We start from the raw sequence: 15,993 nt of genomic DNA on the forward strand, positions 1-15,993 counted from the left end.
CTGCTGACATGCTTGCCAAGGGCTCCACGTCTCCCAGAGATGGAAGCAGCTGTCAGGCATTGTAAAAGGAGTGCAGTGACTTTGCAGTCATCTCAGCTCAGACAGCTGAACATCCCGTTACACATACATCTCTTCTAATCACCTTGCAATCCAGGAGAGAAAGTTCCCTTATCCCCTTTCTACAAATAGGGAGACTTTTAGAGAATTACACAATCACTAAGTGACAAAGACGAGGTTTGAGCCCTGTCTCTCCAAGTCAAAGCCCACGATATTCCCATGAGTCCTTGCTGTTGGATTCCAAAAAGCAAAGGGCTCACTCTGGGGCCTGGGACAAGCCATCAAACCTCCATCTTGATTCTTCATCTTTCATGATTCCCAAGAGCTCTTCACATTCTAAAACGCTATAATAAAATTTCTGAGTTGAGGAAGCCTAGAAGCACATGGCAGAGAATTCTGCAGAGGCCTCCCTCTTCCGCGCGGGAGGAGGTCCCCACAGCTCAGCTCTTCCCAAGAGCTCTCTGCCCTGACACTCTACATGATATGGGCATGTGCCTCCAGCAAGTACAGGGCAGAGAGAGAGAAACATCATTTAAGTGGTGCTGGCATTTCTGCTCCTCCAGGAGGATATGCCCAGTACGGAGCGGGAGATGGAAGGCATGCATTTGCTTCCTTTCCAGACAGGCTGGCTCGTTTCCCGTGTGCCTCTCATGATGAGAGGATTATGCATGCGGAGCATGATACTGGTGTTTCAATGAGGCAGTTTCCAGACACCATGCATGACTCCTGGTTTAAGCCAATTATCTCATCATGGTTCAACCAAAGAAACAACGAGTTATTCAAATGCTGGAGAAAACTCCCAGCCGGGCTGGTTTTATTGACTGTGGGTCTCCAAGATGGCACCCTTCTAAAGAATTTCCAAGGATCATTCTGACTGTGCAATTGCAATGTTCTCCTTAAACCCTCGCCACCATTGGTGGGACTTCAATGCTTAGCAGCTCAAGGAAGCCAGCATGTTCTCCATGGCTGTATCCTCTAGATCCTCACAGCCTCCCTGCAGAATAAGCAGAACAGGTGTCATTACCTCCTTTTTACAGATAAAGAAACTGAAGCTCAGAAGTGATAACTATGACGTCTGGTGAAAAGCAGAGCCAGAACTTGAACCTTGGTTTCCCAATCCAAGTCTAACACTTTGAGTCCTGTACCTTCTTTTTGCTGATGTTCACACAAGATCGAGTAAGCATTTCCCTGCCGTTCCTAATCTTCTACTTACCAGAATCCCACCGCCCTGCTCCTCAGCCGGCCTGGGGTTGGAGAATGGGGTGGCATCTCAGGCAGTGTAAGGGTGAGGATTCTTCCATGATTCTTCCAATAGGACATCAGCCACATCCATCCTGGCAACAGCACACTAAACTGTCCATTATGTCCCACTGGAGTCAACTGAGGTTATGTTTCTGCATGACAGAGAATGGTTTGTTCCCTTCATTACATTAGCCTGGGCCAAGGGGTAAAGCATATCTATCTCTTTATTGCCCATAAGTGTCCCTTAGTTCCAGTGGAGATTAAGAAAACTGACATTTATTGAGCATATACTACATGCCAGAATTTGTTCTGAGGGTTTTGCTCATCTTGATTCATTCAACCTCACAACAACCCTATGAGGCCATTCCTTGTATGATTCCTTTTTATAGATGAGGAAACTGATGCACAGCACCAGTTAAATAACTTTTCCAAGGTTCACAGCTAGAAGTGATCGAGACAAAACCTTTAACTTGGGTAGTCGGATTCCAGAGTCTGTGTGCCCAGATCCACTCTCGACAGACTAAAGCTCACGCTAATCTGACCTTGAGGTTTTCCAGGAGGAAAAGCATGAGACTGAGGAGAACACTTACGTTAGATTGGATTACTGAGAAGCAAAGCCCAAGTCCGGGATTCTCTTGTGGGCCACGTACTATGGAAGTGCTCCTGGAGAAACCTGCAAGAGGCAGGGAGGCAGGACACGGAGGGAGGAGCAAGCAAGGGAGCCACCTCAGGACTGCCCCACCCCCAAGCCAGGGACTGGGCTTTCATGCCCCCAGCTGTCAGGCAGAGCCAGAAAGCCAGGCACTGGGGCCCTAGGGCACTGCTCCACAAATGAGCCACAGGGCCTGGCTGTGGGGAGTGAATGCACAGGAACATGGGGACACAAAAAAATGGTTCCAAAAAAAAAAAAACAAAAGAGGATCTGTCAGAGCAATGACAGTGCCTGCCGCAGCAGCCACACCTGGGATAGGAAAGGAGCGCCTGTGATCTGCCCTAAGCCTCAACAAGTCTCAAGCGAATTTCTGAAGAACTTAGATTCCTCTGATGTTGGCAAGTGCCCAGGAAACATCTTGTCAGAGGAAAGTCGGGGATAACTGTCTGTGCAGGGCCACCTTCAGGTAAACACGCAGGGCCTGTTGGAGAGCCCCCCGGGTGACTGTGACTGCCTTCACTTGACTTCTGCAGTCACCCCGCCCACTGTTCCCTGAGGCCACACTTGCACACCGCCTGCCCTCGCTCTGACCTGCCTTCTCCATCAAACCTGCCCCAGCCAGTTTCTCCCTGTGTCTGTCAGGGACCCAGGACGTGTCAGCCACTGCGCTCGTCTTCTTTTCCAAGGTGATTTTATTTATACCATCTCACTTTGTTCTTAATGATGAAATATTTTTAACACACAAAAAGGCACCTAATACTCAGCATTGTCAACTCAGTGTTATTTGTTAAAAACCTTTTTTAAAAACGTGAAATCAAAGATTTTAGATACAACTGAAATTCTGCTTATACTCTGTCCTGATTGAATTCCACCCCCACTCCCCCCAGAGGCCACTGCTGCCCTAAATTTGGTGCTTACCACTCCCATGAAAGTTTGACTACACATGTGTAAAACCTTTCAGAGGACTATTTCGCATTATTTTAAACTCTATGTTAAATTGTGTTATGCTGTGTACTGGTCAGGGTTCTGCAGGGAAACATAACCAGTAGAATGTGTACAGAGAGAGAGAGATTTGAGGGAATTGGCTCACACAGTTATGGAGGCTAGAAGTCCAAGATCAAAGTGCCAGCAGGTTGGAGACCTAGGGAAGAGGTGATGCTGCAGTTCAAGGCTGAAGGCTGTCTGCTGGTGGAACCCCATTTTCTCAGGGGACCTCAGTCTTTGCTCTATCAAATCCTGCAACTGATTGGATGAGAATACCCACATTATGGAGCGCAGGCAACCTGCTTTACTCAAAGTCCACCAATGTCAATGTTAGTCTCATCCAAAAACACCTTCAGAGAAACATCTAGATTGTTTGACCATCACATACTATTTCCATCTGTCACTTGCTTTCTCCAGTTATTGTGTTTTTGAGATTTATCTGTGTTGATAAATCTATCATTTCATTGTATATGAAAGGACTTCAAAATGTTCCTGGAAAAAAAATGGAATTAAGAGATAAAAATACAAAATGTAAACTTTATTCCTCAATAGCAGCTCCATCAAGTTCAAGACACTTTTGTAAGCAATGATACCAGCCATTTAGTTCCTCCCTAAAGAACCGAGGATCCTGGGAATTTAGCAATGTTAGTGCAGTCTTTTTACATTATTAACTGAAGAAAACTCGGTGCCCTTTAAAGATGTTTTAAGAGGAGGAAACAAAAAGAAGCCAGAAGGAGCCAAATCAGGACTGTGAGGTGGCTGTCCAATGATTTCCCACTGAAACTCTTGCCAAATTGCCATTATTCAATAAGAGGAATGGGCAGGAGCATTTGTCATGCTGGAGAAGGACTCTCTAGTGAAGCTTTTTCAGGTATTTTTCTGCTAATGTTTTAACTAACTTTCTCAAAACACTCTTCTAATAAGCAGAGGTTGTCATTCTTTGCCTTCCAGAAAGTCCACAAGCAAAATGCCTTAAGCATCACAAACTGTTGCCATGACCTTTGCTCTTGACCCATTTCCCTTTGCTGTGACCACTTGCTAGCCATTGCTTTGTCTTCAGGATTGTACTGGTAAAGCCATGTGTCACCTCCTATTACAATTCCTTGAAGAAATGCTTCAGGATCTTGGTCTCACATTTTTAAAATTTTCATTGAAACTCTGCTCTTGTCTGCAGCTGATCTGGGCAAAACAGTTTTGGCACCCATTGAGTGGAAAGTTTGCTGAACTTTAATTTTTCAATCAGAATTGTGTAAGCTGAACCAATGGAGATGTCTACGGTGTCAGCTATTCTTTCTGCAATCAATTAGGGCATGTACAAGATGAATTTTTTCCTTGCAAATTGTCTGCTGCTGTGGCCTTCATCTTCAACATCATTTTATTCCTTCTTAAACAAATGATCCATTTGTAAACTGCTGATTTCTTTAGGGCATTGTCCCCATAAACTTTTCTTAAAGCTCCAATGATTTCATTATTTTTCCACCCAAGCTTCACCATAAATTTTATGTTTTCTCTTGCTTTAATTTTTCCAGAATTCATGTTGCTATGATACGGGCTCTTTGCAAACTGATGTCTTATACTTCTTAGTGCCTCTTATATCTGATTCTGTTCAGATATAAGAACTTAGTATGAGTTTGTTTTGGTGCAAAAAAATTTGAAATTTAGGCTGGGCACGGTGGCTCATGCCTGTAATCCCAGCACTTTTGGAGGCTGAGGCAGGTGGATCACTTGAGGCCATCTCTACTAAAAATACAAAAAATTTGCTGGGCGCAGTGTCATCTGCCTGTAGTCCCAGCTACTGGGAGACTGAAGCATGAGAATACCTTGAACCCAGGAGGTGGAGGTGGCAGTGAGCCGAGATCTCTTCACTGCACTCCAGCCAGAGTGACAGAGAAAGACTCTGTCTCAAAATAAAAAATTTATATATATATGCATTGTTTTTTCATAATACATATTTTTCCATGAATTTGTTTAAGGCTCCTTGTCTATATGATAGGTTATGACTTTTTCTGTTGATAGGCATAGGTTGCTTCCAATTTTTGTATCACAAACAGGAGAGAGCATAAACTCTCTCGAGTAAGGAACTGCCATGGCATAATACATAGCAAGTGCTTAAAAAGTGTTTGGGTTTGACTTGTTTGGCTTACTATGTACCTGGTACTGTGAAGACAAAGCAGCTCAATTTTATAAGAAAAGGAACTGAGGGCTGGGCACGGTGGCTCACACCTGTAATCCCAGCACTTTAGGAGGCCAAGGCGGCAGATCACCTGAGGTTGGAAGTTCGAGACCAACCTGACCAACATGGAGAAACCTCATCTCTACTAAAAATACAAAATTAGCCAGGTGTGGTGGCACATGCCTGTAATCCCAGCTACTCAGGAGGCTGAGGCAGGAGAATCACTTGAACCCAGGAGGTGGAGGTTGTGGTGAGCCGAGACCATACCATTACACTCCAGCCTGGGCAAAAAGAGCAAAACTCAGTCTCAAAATAAAATAAAATAAAAATAAAAATGAACAAACAAAAGAAAGAAGGAAGGAAGGAAAGAAGGATGGAAGGAAGACAGAGAGAGAGAGAGAGAGAGAGAGAGAAAGAAAGAAAGAAAGAAAGAAAGAAAGAAAGAAAGAAAGAAAGAAAGAAAGGAAGGAAGGAAGGAAGGAAGGAAGGAAGGAAGGAAGGAAGGAAGGAAGGAAGGAAGGAAGGAAAGAAAGAAAGAAAAGAAAGAAAGGAAGGAAGGAAGGAAGGAAGGAAAGAAGGAAGGAAGGAAGGAAGGAAGGAGGGAAGGAAGGAAGGAAAGAAAGAAAGAAAAGAAAGAAAGGAAGGAAGGAAGGAAGGAAAAGAAAGAAAGAAAGAAAGAAAGAAAGAAAGAAAGAAAGAAAGAAAGAAAGAAAAAGAAGGAAGGAAGGAAGGAAGGAAGGGAAAGAAAAGGAAGGAAAGAAAGAAAAGGAAGGAAAGAAAGAAAGGGAAGAAAGAGAACTGAACTATTTAACATTAGAACCATGATTCAAACATGGGAGTAACGCAAGATGGCTGAGCATGGGTTTTACAGGCCTGCCCTGGAGAGGGAGCACCATGAAAAAAAATCAAATAGCTGGCATTATTCTGCAGGCCTGAGAATGCTCAGTGGGGAAGTAAAACAATGATTTGGCTACCCGCCCATAGCTTCTGACAGCCAGGGCACCTACATCGTAATTCTTCACAGAAAGGACCTGTAATTCACAGAGGCGTCAGTGGGGTAGCTGAGTAATTAAACTGATTCTTTGTCTTCCCTTTTGACCTTCGAAAATAAAACATCTCAAATTATAAGAGAGAAAGTGTGAGTATGAGGAGGAAACTGTCTATAGTTGATACAAGAAATAGAGCTTTATTATTTAAAGTGGTCAAAACAGCCAGTAAAGGGAAAGGGAGGTGGAGGATGAGTAAGTTAAATATTCATTTGTCAGCTAGAAGTCAGTGAACGATGTCTGTGGCTGATAACTTGAGCAATCAAGAAACATGGGGGTAGGCTCTGGATGAAAGAAACAGTGAGGCCAGGCATGGTGGCTGATGCCTGTAATCCCAGCACTTTGGGAGGCCGAGGCAGGTGGATCACCTGAGGTCGAGAGTTCGAGACCAGCCTGGCCAACATGGTGAAACCCCATCTCTACTAAAAATAAAAAAATCACAAAAATTAGCCAGGTGTGGTGGTGCATGCCTTTAATCCCAGCTACTCAAGAGGCTGAGGCAGGAGAATCTCTGCAACCTGCTGAGGCAGAGGTTGTAGTGAGCCGAGATCACACCACTGCACTCCAGCCTGGGTGACAGAGGGGGACTCCATCTCAAAAAAAAAGAAAAAAGAAAAAAGAAAAGGTGAAAGTGCTGCAAGCAGGGTGTGGGGAGAGGAAAGTGCAGGACAGGGAAATGTTGGTCTCTAGAAGGTCTTCAGTGCTGTTTAACTTTTTAAATCAGGTGACAATTAAATTATCACTTGAATAATTTTAAAATTAAAATACAAGAAATATGAAATAGAGCAAGGACTACTGAAATATTTACAGATATTCCAAGTGATATGTGTATAATAGCCTCCGAGATGGGGTGGAAGTTGGTGGGTAGAGATTGTAAAATTTAGCCATGATATTTCAATTGCTGAAGTGGAGGGATGGGGGGTCATTATTCGAGACTCTTTCTACCTTTATATATAGTTGTACATAGTTGAAATTTCCCACAGTAAAAAGGATGTTTTTAAAAACAAACACAGTCTGTGAATTAAGTTCTAGCTGAGCCACTTAGCCATGTCGGCAATTTACTTAAACTCTCTGGGCCTGAGTTTCCTCATCACATAATGGAAACAACTGCTGTTCACCCACTTTGTGTGGCCACTCACATCAGAGGGATGAAATGAGATTAGGCCTGTGAAGGGCTGACTGTGGCATAAAGTGTAGTAAGTGCTTTAAAAAATATTTTGGTTTGGTCTGTTTTGTTGCTTCTATGTGGGGGTTTTATAAAGAAGGCTTTGTCTCTAAAATGTGAATTCTGCTTCTCAGGCATCTTACATTTGTTCTGTACCTCTAATATTTTCTGCCTTATGTGTTTGCTGTTGTTTTGTGTTAGACTTCTCTCCTTAGCTAGCTTCCTTAGTCTATTCTGTTAACAAACATTTATTGAGCACCTATGTGCCAGGCACTGAACTGGGAGCTAAGGAAGCAGAGACAAGAGACTCTCCCTGATCCAAGGCCACACAAATCAGTGATGAAGAAAGGCAGGAAAAAACCAGAATCACATGCAGCATGACAACTGCAGAGATTGATACACCACAGTGGGTACGGGGCGTACTAAGGATACCTAGCACAGCTTGAGCCAGGTTTTGAAGGATGGATAGAAGTTCACCAGACAAAGGAAAGTATGAGGCAGTCTGCCGTGACATGCAGAGGTAGCAGCAGGAGTCAAGGTCTGGAAGCTGGAAAGGCCTGAGTCTGTTCAGAAAAATACCTCGGTTCATGGTTGGGGAGTGAGGGAAAAATAAAACTAGACTGAAGAGCAAGGTCCAAATTGTGCCCCAGGCTACAGACTTCACAGGACAAGGGGACATGGCAGGGTTCATTCCCGAGCACACCTTCAAATAAAACGTGAGTTCCAATCTGCATCTGAATAAGTTCATTCCAGTAGAAAGGGGGAGGGTGGGAGGTTAGAAAGCAGAGAGAGAGACAGAGAGAAAGAGAGCACGCGAGCAATATCACAGAGGATGTGTAAGTTCATTTTCATACTGCTATGAGGAAATATCTGGGACTGGGTAATTCATAAAGAAAAGAGGTTTAATGAACTCACAGTTCCCCATGGCTGGGGAGGCCTCACAATCATGGCAGAAGGTGAAGGAGGAGCAAAGGCACATCTTGCATGTGGCAGGCAAGAAACCGTGTGCAGGGGAGCTTCCCTTTATAGAGCCATCAGCTCTCGTGAGACTATCTTACTATCATGAGAATAGCATAGGAAAACCTACCCCCATGATTCAATTACCTCCCACCAGGTCCCTCCCACAACACGTGGGGATTATGGGAGCTACAATTCAAGACGAGATTTGGGTGGGGACACAGCCAAACCGTATCAGCAGCAGGAGATGCTGGCTGTCTAAATAGAGCCCCTCAGAATCACTGTATCTAGATGTGCCTGGGGCTCAAAATTCAATTTCGTTGGGGCATCTGGAGAAATGAGTTTGTTGTCTCACAACAAACTCATCTGACATAAACACCCAGGACTGTGTTATAAGTGGTAGGGGCTAAACCCTATATATGGTAGGAGTTAAACCTCTTTAGTGACCAGCACGCATGCCTACTATCCAAAGCAAGCCCTCAGATTTCTGAGGTTGCTGGAGGTGGAAGTCTAGGTGGGTCCAGAACCAGAACTTGGAGGGACAGAGAGGCTTCCAGGGAAAGAGTAGCCTAAAGAACTTTGTGCTCAGCATGACAGAGGGCAACTTCTAGTGGCCAAGGTGATCCTGTTTGCCCAATAATGGCAAATAAACCCTGGCCACCAGTTCTAGCTTCTCACTGCATGCTCATCGGGCCCCTCTACAATGACATTCCTTTAGACATTCCAGCCAGAGCAGAGTCTGATGAAGTCAGCGTTCATTTGCAATACAGGCTCAGAAGTGTATTGTGGCTTCCAGAGTGAAATTCAACCTTAGCCCTCAGATGTCGCTCATTCTCCTTGGACACCCAATGGCTGTGACTGTGCTTGGGGGTGAACTGTCTCAAGAGATGGCTGGACTTCTCCATTACTTGTTGACATTTCCCCCTAAGTTCACTTTCAGATGCAATCTTTTTTTTTTGATGGAGTTTTGCTCTTGTTGCACAAACTAGAGTGCAATGGCGCCATCTCGGCTCACTGCAACCTCCTCCTCCCCCGCGGTGGGGAAAGGAGGCGGTGGGATCAAGCAATTCTCCTGCCTCAGCCTCCTGAGTAGCTGAGATTACAGACATGCACCACCATGCTGGGCTAATTTTTGTATTTTTAGTAGAGACAGGGTTTTACCATGTTGGCCAGGCTGGTCTCGAACTCCTGACCTCAGGTGATCCATCTGTCAGGGCCTCCCACAGTGCTGGGATTACACTTTGTAATCCCCGTGAGCCACGGGCGTGAGCCACTGCACCTGGCCTCAGATGCAATCTTAACTCACTGTGCGTGGGCTTCTTAGGTTTTGTCCCTGGGTAACAACTATCAGGTTAAACCAGAAAAGAGATGATTAGGACTTGAAACAAGCTGGATAATGGAGTGGGAATGGATTTGGGCACATCTACATGGGGAATTGACGGTTTTTGACTTGGGAAATGCGGAAGGGAGAGATGTTTAGGGTGATTCTCAGGTTGGAACTGGGTAAGAACCTGGCTGTTCCCTGAGAGTAGGCACTGGGTCTTCCCTGCTTGGGTTCTCCATAAAGAGGCAGCACTACTGCTGGGTTCATTAATTCAACTAATACCCGCTGTGCCAGACACTGTGCTAGGGATGGAACAGCAAACAGGACAAAAAGGCAGTGCCTGACCTCGAGGAGGTTCTATTTTAGCAGAAAATACAGAGAAAATAATTTAAAAACCATAACGTTGATAATACAAGCTGTGGTAAGTGTTTTAAAGAAAACTAACAAGCAGAAAGGGGCTGAGTAAAGGGAAGCACTGCTTGCAGTCAGGTGACCAGAACGAGGGAGCTATTCATGCAAAGAGGAGGGGAGGAGTGGGCCAGGCAGAGGAGTCGGCGAGTGCTAGGGCCTCGAGCAGAAAAGGAACTGGTATGGTCCAGAAAGACCAAGACCCACATGGCGGGAGCCTTGGGAGCGATGGAAGAGTGACAAGCAGGCAGGGCCTTGAAGGCCACTTCAGAAGATTGGGTTTTACTCCAAGTATAAGAGACAATTCTAAAGGGTTTTGTTTTGTTTTATGTGTTGTTTTTGTTTTGAGACAGGGTTTCGCTTTCACTCTGTCTCTCAGGCTGCAGCCTCGACCTGCTGGCCTCAAGAGATCCTCCCACATCAGTCTCCCAAGTAGCTGGGACTGTGGGTGCACATCACGACACCTGGATAAATTCTGTTTGTTGTTATTGTTGTTGTTGTTGTTTTGTTGTTGTTGTTTTTTGAGAGCTAGGATTTTGCTATGTTGCCCAGGCTGGTCTCAAGCTCCTAGGCTCAAGCAATCCACCCCCCTTGTCCTCCCAAAGTGCTGGGATTACAGGCATGAACCACCACACCTAGCCCCTCTGAAGAGTTTTAGTTTAGTTTAATCAGAGTGACATGATATGATTTTAAGAGTTTAAAAAGCCCACTCTGGGAGCAGGATGTAGAATGCATTGGAGGAGAGATCAGGGATTTGGAAGGATATTACAATGAATGGGATAGGACAGCATGATGGTGACTTGCACTGGGGTGATGTCAAGAGAGGTAGAGAGAAGTAAACGGATTTGAGATACATTGTGGGGGTAGAATTGACTAGACTCAGAATAAATGAGATGTGGAAACGACAAAAAGTGAGAGATCAAGATGACCCCTTGGTTTCCAGGTAGACACTGGGGTTGTTTACTGAGATGAAGAGGATCAAGGGGCAGTGGGGAAAGGGAAGATCAGAGGGGAAATTATCTAGATTTTCTTTCTTTCTTTTTTTTGGATGGGTTTTCACTCTTGTGGCCCAGGCTGGAGTGCAGTGGCACGATCTCAGCTCACTGCTACCTCCGCCTCCTGGGTTCAAGCGATTGTCCTGCCTCAGCCTGCCAAGTAGCTGGAATTACAGGTGCATGCCACCACGCCTGGCTACTTTTTTGTATTTTTAGTAGAGACAGGGGTTTCACCATGTTGGCCAGGCTGGTCTTGAACAACTGACCTCAGGTGATCCACCCACCTCAGCCTCCCAAAGTGCTGGGATTCCAGGTGTGAGCCACCGTGCCCGGCCAAAATTATCTAGATTTTCATTTGGAGACATGTTAAGTTTGAGATGTCTGAGAAATAGCCAAGTGAAGACCTCAAAGACAGGGTGAGTATGCAAGTCTGGAGCTGAGCAGGAAGTTCTGAGATAGACATTTAAATGTGAAATCATTAGCACATACAATACCATTTAAATCTATGTGGACAGATCAGACCACTTAGTGATTAAAAAAAAAAGAAGCACCAAGACCCAATCCTGAAAAACTTTAACATTTAGAGGTCAGATAAGGACGAAAAACCTGGTGAAGCAGAGAATAATGAGAAAGAATGGTCAATGAAGTAGGAGGAAGCCCAGAGAGAGTGGTGTCATGGAAGCTGAGTCAGGAAAGTACATCTGTGACAAATGCAAGCGGCAGGTCGAGATGAGTGCAGAGAAGCATCTGCCGGGCTTGGTAATGCAGCGGCCTGTGCCTTGTTATTAGGAGCAGTATCACTGGGGTGCTAGGGACTGAGAATTATTTCTCATTCCTTGATTGCTAGAAGCAAGTTATGCTGAACATCCATCCTAAACTTGAAAGTCAAATAAATGTGAGAAGGGTTTCCAAGGGAATCTTGCACCTTGCCACTGCACCAGCTGAGTTTAATTTCCCAGGAGCCCAGTCTTACCCACCTCCTCCCCATGCCTGCAGCTCTGGCTGCCAGGATGCCAATATCTTTAACTCCAAACAAACCATTAATTGTACCCTTGGACCCAAATGACAACCTTTTTAAAAACGCTGCTTGTCTTTGCCTTTTCTTTAACACGATGATGGTAGAATCTCTCATCTACCACCACCAGCTCGTTTATTTTAATAACTACATCCACAATGAAAACAGGAGTAGTATTATAGAAAGGGATAAAGTCCTCACCATCATAGTACAAATGACTAGGACTTTTCAAATGACTATGGACAGGAAAAACAAAAGAAAAAAAAAATATATATATATATATATGTATCAAGCCACTAGATGGAAGTCTTCATTCAACTGCCTGTGCATATTCAGAAAAGTAAAGCGGGATCAGTGCCAGACTGCACAAACCCATCAAATTCATTCGACATTCATTGAACAACTGCTTTGTACAAAGACAAGTAACAATGATGATAATGGCTACAATTCATGCAATACTTACTCTGTGCCAGGCAGTCTGCTGAGTCACACATACATTAAGTCTCACACACCTTGGCTCATTTCATTCTCCCAGGGGGAGGGGAGTATTATTATCTTCATTTTATGGGGGCGGAAACCAAATCTTAGAGTTACTTACTCTAAGCAATTGGCCCATGCTAGTGAATGGAGGAGCCAGGTTCCAGAATAAGAAAACACTATCATTGTCTACAAAGTGTTTGTACGAAATGTGGTAAGAGAGGGATAATGTGCCACAGGGGTGGGCTGTGACTCTGATGCAGGAACCAGCCAAGCAGGGAGGAAGAGAATCAGCAAAGGCCCCACCATGCTCTCGACGGCTCAGGATGCAACGGAGGGGTCACCCCTGATTGTTTTCCCTCACTCTCCCCACAACTACTGCACCACCAAGAACCGACTGTTCTATCCCCCAAATGCATCTTAAACCAGTCCACCTTTCTCCACCTATCCTATGATTACATCATTCATCAAGGCCACCATCATTAATAAGATGGGCTCCCTGGACCATTGCAAGAGCCTCCCGACTGGTCCTTTGGCATCTTCTCCTGCCTCCTCCAATCCTCCTCCAATCCTCCCTTCCCACAGTAGTCAGAGGTTCCGCTTAGTACACAGATCACCTCTGTACCCTGCTTAAACCCTGTCAAAGGCTTCCCAGGAAATCTCAACTCCTTTCCATTTTGTCCAAGGCCTTCCCTCTATGATCTGGTCTTGTCTACCTTTTTAACCTCATCTCCTACAATAGCTGCTGGTTTCTCAACAAACAGGACAGAGCCTGGCATAAACAGTAATTATGTGCTGAAGAAATTAAGGCAAGAATCAATGAGTAAAGAAATAGAAAAGCTCCGTGGGGAAGCCGTGTTTGAAATGAGCATTATACCGGAGCAGGCTTTCTCAGACAGTGAGGGCTGGGAGGGGGGAGGCAGTGAAACAAGTTGTTCTCCATGGAGGCAGCAGGTGCAAAGGCACAGAGGGATTGTGGGTGCAGCAGGGAAGCAGCCTGAGCAGGCCTGGGGGCAGGGCCACGTGAAACCAGGGTTCTCAAGGTTGAGTATGCATCGTAAGCCCCTGGAAAGTTTGCTGAGATGCAAATTGTTAGGACCCACCTCCAGAGATTCTGATAGGTCCATCTGAAACAGGGGCTGAAATGTGCATTTCTCACAAGTTCCCAGGTGATGCTGCTGCCGCTGGTCCAGGGCCCACACTGAGAACCACTGGTGCAAAGTACAGTTGGTCCTTCACATCCATGGGTTCCACATCCATGAATTCAACCAACTGTGGATCAAAATGTTTTTTAAAAAATAGATGACTGCATTTCTACTGAACATGTGGGCTTTTTTCTTGTCATTATTTTCTAAATAACACAGTAAATAACAACTATGTACATAGCATTTCCATTGTATTGGGTATCACAAGTAATCGTGAGATGATTTAAAGTATATGGAAGGATATGTGTGTAGGTTATATGCAAATACTACATCATTTTATATAAGGGACTTGAGCATCCATGGGGCACTGGAACCAAGCCCCCACAGATACCAAAGGACATCTGTACATATATATGGGTTTTCTATAAGCTGTAATTTTTGAGGGTGGGAATTATTACCTTAAAAGAAGGATATAAATCACTATTTTAAGTCATTATTAGTCCTTTGATACTTAAATGTGAATGAGTTGCAAATTCTTTATCAACCAGAAGGAGAACTCCAGGCACCAGAGGTGAGAGACAGGAGTGATTAAGAACTAGGAAAGGGAGAGACCCTAGTCTGCCTGCTCCCCAGTGTGCCCCAGGGCCAGGCTGGAACAGAAAAGATTAGCTTTGCTAGTGGGAAATTCAATGAAAATGGCAGGGTGTGGTGGCTCACACCTGTAACCCCAGCACTCTGGGAGGCCGAGGTGGGTGGATCATTTGAGGTCAGGAGTTCGAGACCAGCCTCGCCAACATGGTGAAACCCTGTCTCTATTAAAAATACAAAAATTAGCCGGGCACAGTGGCACATGCCTGTAATCCCAGCTACTCAGGAGGCTGAGGCACGAGAATTGCTTGAACCTGGGAGGCGGAGCTTGCAGTGAGCAGATATTGCACCACTGCACTCAAGCCTGGGCAATAAAGCAAGAAGACACTGTCTCAAAAAAAAAAAAAGAAAGAAAGAAAAAAGAAATACAATGAAATGAAACAAAATAAGACAGTCACACTGGAGCAAAGGGAGAGCACAGTTACTTTCTTCCCATAGCTGGGACTTGGCTCCACCCCACGGGCTTCCCCTATCAAAGCCTTCAGCTCACCATGTATATATACATAAAGGAGTTTCTCAGGTTGAAGGCAGGACATCCCCCAATCCCTACCTGTGGGAAATCCTGAGAGGCTTAGGGATTCAAGTTTGAAAAACCACTCCTCAAGGCTCCATGAACCCCTAAACTATATGCACAATGTTTATGTTGATGTGTCCATTTTGGGGGAGATGAAACTCTAGAGCCACACTGCCCAATACAGTAGCCACGGGCGGCCACCGTGCTGGACAGTGCAGACACATTTCCACCATCACAGGAAGCTCTCTCGGCACTCATCTAGAGCTTTCACCAGCCCTCCAAAGGCATCCATGACCAGAAATGTTAAGAGCTGCTAGGCAAAGCCAGTGAAACTTCATCTAAGGAGCCAGACTCTGCCCTGGAGATACGAAAGCTCGTCTCTGTGACAGAGGCTGTGAACAAGTCTGCCTTCGAATAGTCTTTTTATGCCAAAAACCCCACTCTGAAAACTCTTAGAACATATCCAGATTTTATACCTTATTATTTATATCCCACCACCTTGACCATTGTCCCAAAGAGAGGGACACCTTAATTCCACAAATATTTGCTGTAAGAAAGGTTCTCTGAGGTCCACCAGAGCCTCTGTGCCTAAGACAAGTCATGGTGGTGAGTGATCTTGATGCTGTCAGTGACTTTGTCTCCTTTGGTGTCTGTGATCGCTCCAGGTAGGCGAGGCAGTCTTGGAAAATGCCCGGCTCATGCTACAGACAGAAACTATCCAGGCGGGAGCAGATGACTTTAAAGAGAGGTAATGCCTTACAGCAGAGGGGACCGTCCCTCCACGTCCCTAGGCTCCTGGGCAGTGTGGATAATGCTGCTCTGGAGCCTGCATCATCCACCTTCTACCTCAGGGGAGGCTGGCAGGATAACAGCGCCATGATTATCCAGCTCACACCCCTTCTTGTAGACACAAACTAGGCCCCAAGGGCTCAAAGATTGTGCCCACTGTCAGTTGGTTTAGAGCAGGGTTCTCAAACTCTGCAATGCTCAGAATCACCCAGGGGCCATATAGAAAACACAGATTGCTGCGCCCCACCCTGTTGAGTTTCTGATTTAATGGGTCTGGAGAGGGGCCCCAAGTTCCCAGGGATGCTGATCCTGCTGGTCCTGGGACTCAAATACCTTGAGAACTACTAGTTTAGAGTAATGATTCTCAATCCTGGCTGCAGATCAGAATTACGTCAGTGTAGT

The 15,993-nt window shown here is 45.2% G+C and overlaps 1 protein-coding gene across 1 annotated transcript in view; it reads left to right on the top strand.

Moving 5' to 3' along the window:
* The window catches only part of BFSP2 (beaded filament structural protein 2), a 66,025-nt gene that overhangs the window by 22,284 nt on the left and 27,748 nt on the right, over positions 1 to 15,993 (top strand). Inside the window, exon 2 of the mRNA XM_050779628.1 lies at positions 15,468 to 15,550. Coding sequence (XP_050635585.1) covers positions 15,468 to 15,550 — 83 coding nt within the window. The remainder of the gene's footprint in view (positions 1 to 15,467; positions 15,551 to 15,993) is intronic.

The sequence above is a fragment of the Macaca thibetana genome, chromosome 2 (assembly GCF_024542745.1).
Source record: "Macaca thibetana thibetana isolate TM-01 chromosome 2, ASM2454274v1, whole genome shotgun sequence".
NCBI classification, from domain to species: Eukaryota; Metazoa; Chordata; class Mammalia; order Primates; family Cercopithecidae; genus Macaca; species Macaca thibetana.